This window comes from Centruroides sculpturatus, unplaced genomic scaffold (assembly GCF_000671375.1).
Source record: "Centruroides sculpturatus isolate CEXI.00-Female unplaced genomic scaffold, Cexi_2.0 scaffold476, whole genome shotgun sequence".
Classification (NCBI taxonomy): Eukaryota; Metazoa; Arthropoda; class Arachnida; order Scorpiones; family Buthidae; genus Centruroides; species Centruroides sculpturatus.
This window is the reverse complement of record NW_019384596.1, coordinates 350,214-363,389: the sequence shown is the minus strand read 5'-3', so window position 1 is coordinate 363,389 and position 13,176 is coordinate 350,214. Positions and strand designations below refer to the sequence as shown.

The window sequence follows — 13,176 nt, the reverse complement described above, 5'->3', positions numbered from 1 at the left end:
TTTGAAGAAATTCAGAGAATTCGAGTTGGGTTAGAAAATTTTTTTTCTGAAGTCTACCTTACGTAATGCTGGAATTATTTGTAAAGCCAAGATATTGCTAGTTTAGTGGAAATGGCATAAAATATAAAGTAGAAAAGAAAATGATATTAATTTTATAGGTGATGAGACTGTTAGAAATGTGAAATGGAGAGAACGTCAATAGTTTTTTTTAATCTTTAGGTAGTTCTTCAAAAATATTTAAAATAGATAAATAAAAAAATCAGTCTTATCTAAATCAATAGAAATGGCTGATTGTAAAAGAACCTACAAGGCTTATTGAAAACTAAAGTTGAAAAACCTTGAGCTAATCTTGGCTTATTTCAATTTGTTTTTCCTTGTGTTTGTTTATTTTGTTATTTTATAAATTGTTAAATATTAAGTTGCTAATTTTGATTTAATTTCAGTTTACCGTAACAGCCAATTAATAGATTTAAACCAATAATTAATACAATGTTAAACATTTTTGTTAGTGTGAAATTTCATAAACACATCTAAACATTGTATTCAGTTAAGAGAATTTCAATAAGATTTTAAAACTCAGAAATAAACGTTTATTTTGTGAGTTGTTTGTTTGTTTCTAAAAAGCATGTGTAACTGTAATTATCTTGTTTTAGATGTAAAATTGTAATACAAAGTTATTTATATCAGATAACTTAAAAACAGTTTGAACAACAATAATATAAAAAGAAGTATTTGTTTATTTGAATTGAATTTATACATAGAATTTATATATAGTATACATATCTATACTTCTGATGGTATAGATAGACAGAAATAAATAGTTATCATTTTAACCAGTCATATTTATTCTAAAACATGAAATCATTCCCTTGACCTGCTATTACCTGAATTAAATGAAGTCAGATTAATTTGAATTATTTAATTCAGAAATTCATACGAAATTACATCAGTTTTAAATTATATTAACAAATAAAAAGAATAATAGTATTATCATTAGCATCAATGGCATTAATTGACCAATTATTCACTATCAGCGCACAAATTATCAGATTTCACTAATACGATTTCAAAGTTGATGCATTTCTACTTAAAATTAAATATTTTTGAAGAAACTTGTAATATTTTTCAAGATGCTCTTTTCATGTGTGAAATATCTATAGTAGATTTGTTAGATCTACTATAGGTATTTTATATTTTGTTTCGTAAAACATATATTAAAATAATGATGACAAAAATCTTGCAGGAATAGGAACAGAAGAAAAAAGAAAGAAGAAGTTAACAAATCTGTAAGTTTTTTCATGTATTTAAAGTATTTTTTTTAAATAACTCAAATATTATCATAATGATAAGCTTGTATTTATTTTTTTTTTCCTTGGCTATCCTCAGAGTTAGTCTGCAAATATTGTTTTTGGGTGATACAATCTGAAAATATCTTACTTGTCTTTTTGTTCTTTTTTTACCATCCATTTCCAGGAAATCAACAAAGCATCCACATCTTTAGTATTAATAACTTTCTTCTTTAAATTTTTAATTTTTCAGTCATCTAAAACTCTATTTATGTGCTTTGTTGCTAAGTGCCAAATCAGCTATCATTGTATTCTCTGTTGAACTGTATGCCATCCACTTAAACACTGAAACATTATAAACAAAGGATGTCATTGCACTATAATATTTTCAAACTCACTTGGTATGATGCAGGCTTTTAACTCTCTGCAGTTTTCTTGGCACGTCTCATACAGAAGATTTAGCAGCTATTATACCAACTTTTTTTTCATGGAGACTACCAAGTCAGATTTTGTTAGGACCTCAGAGACAGCCATAAGGTGAAATGAATTGGTTGACATAGCAACAAATTCTGTCTTCCTATTCAGCCAGTTCCCTCCAGCAATATTCTACAGTGATTTAAAACCGATCATTAAGGTCAAACTATGTGAATTATGGCAATGTTAATAATCAGACTACCAATAAACTGCATGAGATCAAGCCAGTTAGAGAATTGTGGGAATTGAGCATTTGCATGAATAAACAAGAGGAAGTCATCCAGGCACAATTCTTTATAGAACAGTTGTCTCACCCATTATCTCCTAATGGGTGAGGATCCATCTGAATGCCTTTCATGCCACTACTTGTTAACTATCAAGCATATTTTACTTAGTCCAATTTTAAACTTTTAATCCTTAGGTGGCAAAGATTTTAACTATATGCCTTTTTGTGTTTTTAGAATTAAGGTTTTAAGAGAGATTTGATCTTATAAACTGTTTTCTGATTTTATCAGATTTTATTTTATTACTTAAATCTGTTTTACCTGTCTTGGGTCATGCATTTTATGCTTTATATGTCTGCTTTTATTGTTTTTGTTGATTAGTTTTATGCAGTTTTTTTAATTATTCTTTTACCATTACTATATTTGGTCACATTGTTATATTATTTTAGCTCATTATGATTGTTAATTCTATCACATATAATGAAAACATCTGTTTTCGTTTTTGTCATTTTTATAATACAGGTAATCCCCGTATAACACAGGAATTGTGTTCCAAAAACTGCAGTGTTATGCAAATCCATGTTACACGAAACAAAGAACTAGTACGAAAAGGGGGGTTAGGTTTCAAAAATTAAAAAATGTGCTGTTAAATCCTTATTTAAATCAGATTTATTACACGGAGTTATAAAAGAACACACCCTTTATTACATTTCATGTTGTACGAGGGTTTTACCCAGTTTTCAAACTGTGTTAGAGTGGACCCATGCTATAAAAGCATTGTGTTATACGGGATGTTCATACAGCATGGCCCATGAGACCCTTGTGTCATAAAACAGCAATAAACTAAACAGTGTTGTGTTCTCCACTCTTGTATATTTCCCCATTGTTCCTTTATCTGTTTTGATAAATTTTTTGTTGTTGCCTTAATGTAAAGCTTTTTATGAGCCTTCAGTCTATTATTAGTATATTATAATTCATACTGTGCTGTATTCCATACTTTTCTCGTTATTATTTTCCAGGGAGATGAACACTGTTCTATTTTACTTAAATACCAATGTTATGCTGGGTTTTTTACTATCTAACACCAGATATTCTTGCTTGCCACTCAGTTCAGCGGACCAGTATTCTTCTCACCCTCTTGTTTTCTCTTTCTTGTCCTGTATTTTATTGCAAATTTTTCATATTTTTTTTTCTGTACCTTCCCTCAAACCATAAAACTCCACTAGCATACAAATTAAGTTTATCTCAGTTTTTGAATTTTTTTTTATTTTTGGATGTTGCTCTTGCTACCACCAATCTGCACTATGGTTCTAAATGCTGCTATATCATACTGGCTTGGGTCATAGAACATGCTTGGTATACAAATAAATTTGTAAATGTCATTACAGTAAATGGACATGAAGTACTACATGCCTCTCTTAATCATAACACCCAAGAAGTATACTTCTATTTATCTACTTTGCTTGGGCTGACACTGTAAAGGAGAATGGGAAAGATACTTGGGAGATGGAGAACATGACACTTAACAATGAAATATATGATAGGGAGATGAAGGTGGAGTTTGATGGGACAAAAGTGATATTAGTGGTGGATGGGGATAACTTTTGGTTGTTGAAAAATTAAGAATATAAGAATCAAGTTATTAATATTTGATATGGATACTTTGTCAACTGCCTGGAAATGGATGGTAAAAAGAATAAACAGCAAGAGAGTGAATGGAAGGATGCAGAAAATAGTTTGAATGGAATGAATGATGTTCTACAGAGTGGATAGAAAACAAGTAGGCATTATAAAATTGCTATAAATTTTGCAATAATAATGCAGTCATAATAAAATTTGTGGGCAGTGACAGAGACCTCGCGTCCAGTGGCAAAAAAGATGGCTGTCAACTTGTCTGTTTAGGAATGAGTGCAAATTGTTGCATTCTATGAGACGTGAAAGTCAGTTGTTGCTGTGCAGAGATGATAGCATACAGTGTAAGGGATGTCATGCTGCAATCTGTTCAGAAACAACCAAGAATTTTTATTTAAAGCTAAAAATGATTGTAGATTTGGTTGCAGATGCAGAGAAGTGGTTGTCACATCATGATCTGAGGGAAATTCTTTGTTGGTGGTGGCTTACCTTAAAATTTAATATAGGTCATCCATATTTCCATTTAGTATGGTTCATCAAAGAATTTTCATCTTTGTGCTAATTTCTCAATGCCTAGTTACTTTTTACACACCCTGTATATAATGTATGTAAGAGTTAAAATAGCTGCTTATTTGACTGAAGTTAGTAAAAGTTGTAAAAAAAATTTCATTTTTTAAGTTAAATTTATGCATTAAATTATACAGAAATAAAATATATTTTGTTCTTAAATAAATTAATAATGTTTACATTTCATCTAATATGAAACATAATGTAAATATTTTTAGGGTGATGCAAATGGAAATGGGTTAGACTATGGCAACAAATCTCCCAGTGCCAAACAAGAATGCCCTAAATTTGATCTTGAGGCTTCATCTTTTCCTCCACTTCCAGGGTCACTTGTGAGTATTAGTATTTATATTCAAATTTTTTAAAATTAAATGAGAGAAATTAGATGATTAGTTTAATCCCTTTCATTAGGAAAAATTTATTTTCTCATGGTGGTCTTATAATTTATTAACAGTGAAAATTTAACTTATAACTAAAATATGTTAAGATTGTTGAACTAATTGTTCCAGATGTGATTATTTATTGTATTTATTTTGTTCAGAATAATTGGTGACCATTAAACATTGTTTTGAGAAAACTAACAAAATATAGTGGTCTGTTAACTTCTTAACATACAGTATATAAATTTGAAGTTGTTTGTATAGATCATAGTGTATAAACATGAAAATAATCAGATTTATTGCCATATTCTACTTTGGCAATAAATTTGATAATAGTGAAGTTTTGCATACTGATCATAAGTGAAGAAAAACACAATGCTTTCACAGTTTAAATTTTAACATTATTATTATTATTTTTTTCTGTAAAATTAACTTCAACATTAGTGCACAAATCTCAAAAAATTTTGTGACATTTCCGACATATAACAAAATTTAGAATTGCTTTGTACTGAAATTAAGGTAAAATGCATTATGAAATGAAGTTTGTCAGGAGAATCATGCTACATTTTTAAAAATAAATTTTTCAGTAAAATCATTTAAAGAAAATTTATTGGTTTAATTTCAATTATATCAAAACAACAGTATTGGTATTTGATATTAATGTTGTCGTTTCAGTATTTGACCAAACATAATATTTTAACAGGCCAGGGATATATATGATACATTAGAGAAAATATTTCAAAAAGTACTCATTGGTATTATTTTCAAAGTTGAACAAATGGTTTCAAGTCCTGACTTCTCTCATTCAAATCCATCCTTGAGATGAATTACACATTCTTCTATGCAGTTTTTTTTAAGTCTAGGCCAATGATATTCTTATCAGAAAAAATATGAATATTTTTGATATTGAGGTATTCTTGGGTATGTGGGGCTTGATCTAAATATGAGCTTGACTTCAAATTGAATGAGATGTTGAAAAAATGCAGTGCCATCACAAGTAACGAACATAATATACAAAATGCCATCGTCTCCCAAAGAACAGTGATAACCTGGAATTGTAATAACTGTGGCAAGTAGCATGATAGTTTCAGTATAGTTTTTGGATCAATGTTGACTAACATAGCTAATAAGTATTATTATTATGCAATTGAAAAGAAATCATGCTGAAATAAAATTTGTACATTGTTTATTATTGTAATTATCATGGGTGTGTGGTGTACATTTTCACCACATACTTTGTTTTAAAATATTTTGAACAACATAAAATGCTTTTTAGCGATTTATATTTGGAATATCGCCTATCTGAGAATGCCAAATGGTCTGCTGTATTATTGGACTATAATAAGACTAATGTAATAATTAGATACAAAGTAATTTTACTAGAATTAGGGGCTAGTCCACCATCTCATCATCAATATAATAATTTTTGATTCAATTTCTGGAAGAATAGAATCTTCCTGGAGTGGGAATAAAACCTGCAACTCTTGCACACTGTGCAGATTCACTTGCTATTTGGATCTTAGTTCTATCTTCACTTCCAGAGCTATTAATTTAGATATAACCATATCGGTTCTCATGTTCCAACTTAGGACAGCTTTAGCATCTATGGCTCTCAGCCACCTATCATTTTACCTCAACATGGTGTTTATATACATACATAAACAATAAATATTTTATATCTAACTATTAAATTTGCCTTATCATAGCCTGATAATACAGCAGATTATTTGGCATTACTTAAAAATCAGGTTTATTGTTTGTGTGTGGAAAAAAACTTTTTAAAGATACACTATATTACTGAGTGCAAAAGAAACATAGGTGTATTAGGCTGGATTAGAGTAATGCTATTTTAAAGTCTGCGATTAAAGTTTTAGACATAATAAATTACTATTTTAATATTTCATTCTTGAATCATTTAGCAGCTATTTAGTTAGTTGCATTTTGAAAGCACATTTGTAGTACACTTTAGTTACTGTTATTTTTAAACTGAGTAAGTTATTAAATATTTTGCTTCCAGTATCTCCTCTCAAATTTTTGCTACATTGCTACATACTATCAATATAATATATAATTGAAATTAATGTTCAAAACACATTATTAATCTATCCTAATTATTTTCAGGAAGCTGAAGGCTATGATGCTGATATATTTGAAAGTCGTTTATCAGATGTCGTCAAAGGTACAGTTAAGCCATCTATGAAAGATAGCAAAACTCAAACATCTGAATCAGCTTTGAGTAATTCCAATGTCACCATGAAAGATAGTTCAACCTTAACAAATGGAGATCTTCCTCCGGTAGTTCTAACTCCACCTTCTTCCCCTGAAGTGTATGTTTCTTTTTTTTCTTTTTAAGAGAATAATTACAATAAAATGTGATGGATTACAAGTATACTGTAGTATGTTGAATTACATTATTGATATAATATATACAAAATAATGTATTACATTGATGAACAAATTTTGAAGTATAGCTTTGCACAGGAGATGGAAACATCATTGAATTTATGGATGTGGAAGTTAGAAATATTTAAAATTTTAAGGTCACAGTATTAAAGTCAAGATCAATTTGTATATGTTGACACATTCACAAATAAAACAAACTAACAAAAGATTACAACAGCAGATTAAACTAAATAATAACAATATGACTGAATACAGAGTATTTAAAGTAATCATCACGTGTTCTGCCAGTACTAGCTAAGAACTCTATAGAAAGGCTGATTCTTCCTTGTAAAGAGGGAGGATGAGCTCTTACAAATATAATCTACACTGTGAACATTACTTCCTGATTTTAAGTCAACCTAATTACAATGTTATTTTATTGTACTCTGAAGAATGTTTTCTTTAATGCTTAATTAACAACTAGTTTTGTTAGATCTGATTAATTTTATATTTTAGTCATAGTTTAACCAGCATACCGCTCAACCCAGGGTTTCTGGCATGCCAATCATTCTACAAAAATATGGTAATTTTTTTCAGTTTACTTAATACTATGAATTCATCCACAAAACAAAGCATCTATGGAGAATGGATAAGGTACTTACTATGTCAATAGTCCTTTCTTGCACAGATGATATGATTTCTTCTGCAGGTTGGAGCTGGTAGACTAAACGCCAATGGTGTGTTTGACCTACCAGCTCCCACCATTGTGCATTCTGCAAGAGATTACTTCCAGAAATCTAATCTCTTTAAAATGAAGACAGCAGACTTCAGATGGAAAGATAAGGGATGTCACCAGGGTTCCAAAAAAAAAAAAAACTGATGAACTTGTCTGAGCAAAGATCTGTGCACATTCAAATGAGATGCAGAGGAGTCTTCTCAGCAGATCTTCAAAAGTGACAAAAAATCTAAGGAGAAAAGTTTCAGTCAGCACAGATGTTTATGAAAGTCTCAGATAACCAATCAGAAAAGAGAATGATTCCTATTAAAAGATGATAAATTTTTAGTTTGCCCAGAAAGCAGACTAGGAAGAAATGTCTTGCTCTGCTTAAAACCACAAGTTGATCTGTAATATTTAGAATGATTGGAAATAGTCCATTCATTGACAGCTCTAAAAAAGAAATACTATAGGAAATGGATATTATGCCACATGCTACAGTCTTGAAATATTAGGGCTTCGACAGTACATATATTACACTACAGAAGGCTGTAATAGTAAATACGTGTCATATAGTTGGGAAATTCTTAAACAGATACATATACAAACAGCAAGTAACAAAACATTTGTTTCTATAACTATGCCTTGACTTTTGTCTTGCTTAGCAGTAGACTCCAGTATATATGCCTCATGTGATACACTTCAACACTTCCATAGTACATTTTGTTTATAGTATTTCCCAGAAGAAGAATGGAGCCAATGTGCTGGATTTTGAGTATCTATCACTGTCATTTCAGCTAAGCAGTGATAATTCAGACATGTCACATGTCTTGTTTTTAAATGATTTAAAATTGTTTGCAAAAATGTTGAAAATTCTAAATAGATTAAAATGTTTTAAATTGTTTAAACTGTTAACATGTATGTGTAACAAATTATAAATAAACCAAATAACTTAGAAAGTTGTATTATATATCAAATCATACAGCAGCTCAGTTTTATCAAAAACATGCATCTTTAGAAGGATTCAATATGGATGCCATTTGTAATGTGAACAACATCCAACCAACATTCCATTTTCCACTTCTCTGCATAATTTCCTTAGTAACCATTTGGATGACTTCCATAATTTGTTACTTAAATTCACTAGTGCAGTGCACTTTGGATGCATACACACAGCCTTTCACATATACCCAGAAAAAAAATCCAGGGATGTAAGGTCTGGTGATTATGGTTGTCAATTTAATGGTCAAGAAAGTTGTCATTCTAGACAGGTTTACACTGACAATGCCCAGCGTGATGGAGAATAATCATGTTAAAAGTAAACATCTAGTTTCTGGTGTTCCAGTTGTTTATGGCATAACATCATAGCATGTCAAGATGTGTTAATTGTCACAGTAAACTCACTGATGAAGATTCACTACTAACAATCTCCTTTCCAACTGGTGGTCTGATGGAACTTTTCCTCTTTTCCATGTTTCCTATGTTCTTGAATTGTTGATACCAACACTTGGTGTCCTTGCCAGGAGGATCATGTTTATACTCTAAGTGGAAATGTCTTTGCAAGATTATTGGCAATTTTGCTCGTAATACTACAGCACACGTTACTTTCTGCTACATGGTCGCCATTTTGGATCTGGTATCAAATCTGGTCATCTAACATCAAAACCAATCATACTAAAACTGTATACATAAAAAATTGAGCTACTGTATATATGATATGATTTATAAGTATAGTATAACATTTTATTAACAAATTATAAATACCATATAAATCATTTGTAAATACCATGTATATTATATTCTGTTTTGCAATGAACTTACAACTATTTTTGTATATATTGGTAGAATAATGATTATCAGCTTTATTCTTACTTTGGAAAAGACTAAAATAATTTTTAAATTTCTTGTTTCATATTTTTTACCAAATTCCTTGAGTCTTAGCTTATAAATTTTAATATAATTTATTTTATAAAATTTCAATTTCCATGTAAAGTAAAATAACAATATATGTATAAAGACACTAGTTTTTTATAATTGCTTGTGCAAACTGTACATACAACTTTTCTTTATTGTTTAAAGATTCATGAGGTTCATGAATTTAATAATGTATTCAAACAAACTCTTAGAGCTCAAATGTTAGAGAATAGATGTACAAATAAGAATACTTTAATATGTTAAAAAAAATTAGAACAATAATAATGATGTATTTAAGTTTATATCAAGTTTTAACTCATGGGTTAAATTTTTTGAACATGTCTATTACCTACTCACCAAGAGAGTGAATCTATGTTAACTTGTTAATGTCAGTTCAGATTGACAAAAATTTAGCCAAAAAATATGTAAGCAAGATAAGGTAAAAATATTTTAAAACGTTAATTGTTCTGATATATTATTGAACATGATATTCCCCCCTTTAATTTTTAATAGTTAACATTTCAATCTACATTTTCTAAAGAATAGAAACGATGTAAATTAGAAAAATTAATTCTTTTTGCTAGACTCAAAAATCACCCAAGAGCTGATGTATTATATGAAGGACTAATCGATTTACCGTTTTTATGGTTATCAGTTTCAGAAAGAGAAGTTAGGAAGAAGAAAAAAAAAANAGTACATAAATCAAAGTATACTTGTAAATTCAAAATATTTTTAATTATCAATTGATATTTTATATTAATAAACTCAATTTATTTTTCAGTGTAGAAAATTTTGTTAATATTCAAGATGATATAAATGAAGACACATTTCCAGAAACTCAAGAGGAGGAATCTGAAACTGTCAGTCCTTCACCAGTCATACCAACTGCCACTGCCGTTGCTCCCTCATCACCTGTCAATAAACCTAGTTGTGTTGTTTCAAGTTGCAGCTCATCACCCCCACAAAGTGCATCCATGATAAATATTCAAGAACTGTTGACCACATCAAAAGTGATGACAAAACCAACTGTGAACAAATCTCTTGAAATAGAAGAGAGTCATATCACATTTAATGGGCATTTAGAAAGTGAAACACCTCCAAATATAGAGGTTGGTTTTATTTTGAATTTAAACAAATACAATGATAAGCAAAAGATCTTGCGGGATAATTTATAAAAAAAAATTAAACTGAAAAATTTTTCTTTTGCTGCTTTTCTTGAGAGTGACAGGTTAATTAAACAGGTGACATTGTTTATAGATTATTTTATAGTAGTAATAAAAATTGTCTTAGACCGTAACAATTTGGTTAAGACTAAATTTAATATCTTTCATTGATTATAATTATTATTTAAAGGATCATTTACTATCAACTTTTACCTTTACACTGGAAATTTTTATTTATAATAGTCACATTTTTCAACCCCATTTATAAACCCTTGTCAGGTGTTCTAGCTTTCCATTTTAGAATAACTCAAAATCTTTGAATGCTTTCAAATCAAATATTTGAAAATATTGAACTTTACAATCGAATCGTGTATTGTCAAGGCAAACTACTTGCATTTTCTTTTAATTTATTCTGATTTGCAAGCTTTTTGGAAAAGTTTAATGAAAATGAAGAAGAATTAAAATTAAATCTTGAGCATAAAAGTCAAAATGGTACATTTCATAACTCTAGGAAAGGAACAAATCATCAAGATGTTCATCAAACAACATTCAGCTCCCTATACATCCCCACAGACTTAAATGACCCTGCCAAGTACAAAGCCTCAGCATTTAGAACTTAGATGATGTGTGTTGATTTCAAATATACAGCATAATTTTCTGATTTCACATATACAGCACAAGTGTGGTGGATGGACAAGGATTTGGAAATAGAAAGGATTAAAAGGATAGAAAAAGCAAATGATCACACAGCTAATAAACTTAAAATCACAGATGAGGAAGTAGCTAAATGGAAGAATACCACATTGATCTACAAAAGGGCCCCTAACGTTTAGTATATGTAGAAATGACACAGACCCACTTCCAGACAAACTTCAGCAGGAGTTTATAGGGTTTCATTAGTCAATGAAGATCTGGACCTAAAAAAAAAAAGCATATGTTGAGTTGCCAGGAGGAATTTAAGGACCAGAATTAGAGAACATCAATACAATGTCAGGAAAGGTAATACAGCACCAGCAACAATTGTAAATGTACAAGGAACAGTCAAATGAGGAATCTAAAATCATAAGAGGTTCAGTCTCTCATAATGGCAATTAAAAAAAATCAAGTTCTGCATTTGTTTCTAAGCTTATGTTTAAATTATAGACATGTGGAAACTTTCCCGACAGCTTGGAGATATTTTCCATTATAAAAGAAATTAGAAAAATGAAAAGAAAACACAACTACTTGTTTGCCTCTGATACATGATTCAATTGTGAAGTTTGATATTTTCAAAAATTTGATTTGAAAGCATTTGGAGAATTTGAGTTATTCTAGAATGGAAAGATAGACTACCTGATGAGGGTTCATAAACAGGGCCAAAAATCGTTTTGTGACTATTGTAAATAAAAATTTCCAGCATAAAGGTAAAGTTCTGATACTATCAAACACTTTAGGTTAGTTCGTACTTCATGAGAACAGAAGAGTGAGAGAATGTCTTCTCTTTTCTGTCATTCTCTTCCCATAGGCATACTTCAAAACACTGAAAGGGGTAGGAATGTTTTGTTCTACCTATAGTTTAAACTTTTGACAAGTAAGCTTTCAAAGCTTGTGGCAAAAGTTTTAAAAGATTGGGTATGTTCAATTAATTTGAGAAGAAAAGAGAGTGGAGACTATTATAACCTTACATAAGACATTGCAATCTGAAGGACGGAAACTTAAATCATGAAGCTGCAATAGAGCACAACAGTGGTGACATGTATTACATGAATGTGAACAAGAAGTGAATGTTACAACTAAAGGATTAACTACAAGAATACTTTAACTTGATCATATTGCTGGTGCCAAGGAAATTTTGTTTGACTTAGATCCTAATATGAAAAGAAGTTAGAAGTACAGAGATCTTAGTTGATTTGGCACCTAAATTATAAGCAAGAATGGAAAATATTAACACTTCAAATAACATTGTTTACTATTTTGCAAAATATTTAAATAAAGTATAATTATTCATTAAATAAGTATTAGCAAAATTACTCTTTAATTTTAATGATCTTACATACATTATAGCTGTGTGTGTGTGTGTGTGTGTGTGTATACATACACACAGCTATACATATACAGTAATGTCTCACTTATGCAACATTTTTCATTGGTCTTGGCTGAAGCCTAGGAGAGATGATAATATATTTAAAATCTTTCATTTCAATGACTCAGTTTTACACCCCTACAAAAGTTTCTGACTAATGTATTTTTCTCTCACTTTACTGTCATGATTGTTGATCATAAGAACTGAGTGAGGTCCCTGTGCTATAGGCCAAACAGGTGCCTAGAAAGATGATAAAGCAAAGAGGATTATCATACTGGATTTTAAAAAGATCTGATTTTAAAAAGAGAATGGGTGCTGACTATAAAACAAGTGGTAACATCATTGGTATGTAACTTATTTACATGCGTATTTTCCAA

General features: G+C 30.0%; 1 protein-coding gene across 3 annotated transcripts in view; it reads left to right on the top strand.

Moving 5' to 3' along the window:
- Nucleotides 1-13,176, top strand: part of LOC111624882 (la-related protein 4-like) — a 171,708-nt gene that overhangs the window by 152,274 nt on the left and 6,258 nt on the right. For all 3 annotated transcript variants that reach the window (XM_023367857.1, XM_023367856.1, XM_023367858.1), the window contains 4 exons: nt 1,244-1,286; nt 4,402-4,515; nt 6,685-6,890; nt 10,356-10,683. In XM_023367857.1, coding sequence (XP_023223625.1) covers nt 1,244-1,286; nt 4,402-4,515; nt 6,685-6,890; nt 10,356-10,683 — 691 coding nt within the window. The remainder of the gene's footprint in view (nt 1-1,243; nt 1,287-4,401; nt 4,516-6,684; nt 6,891-10,355; nt 10,684-13,176) is intronic.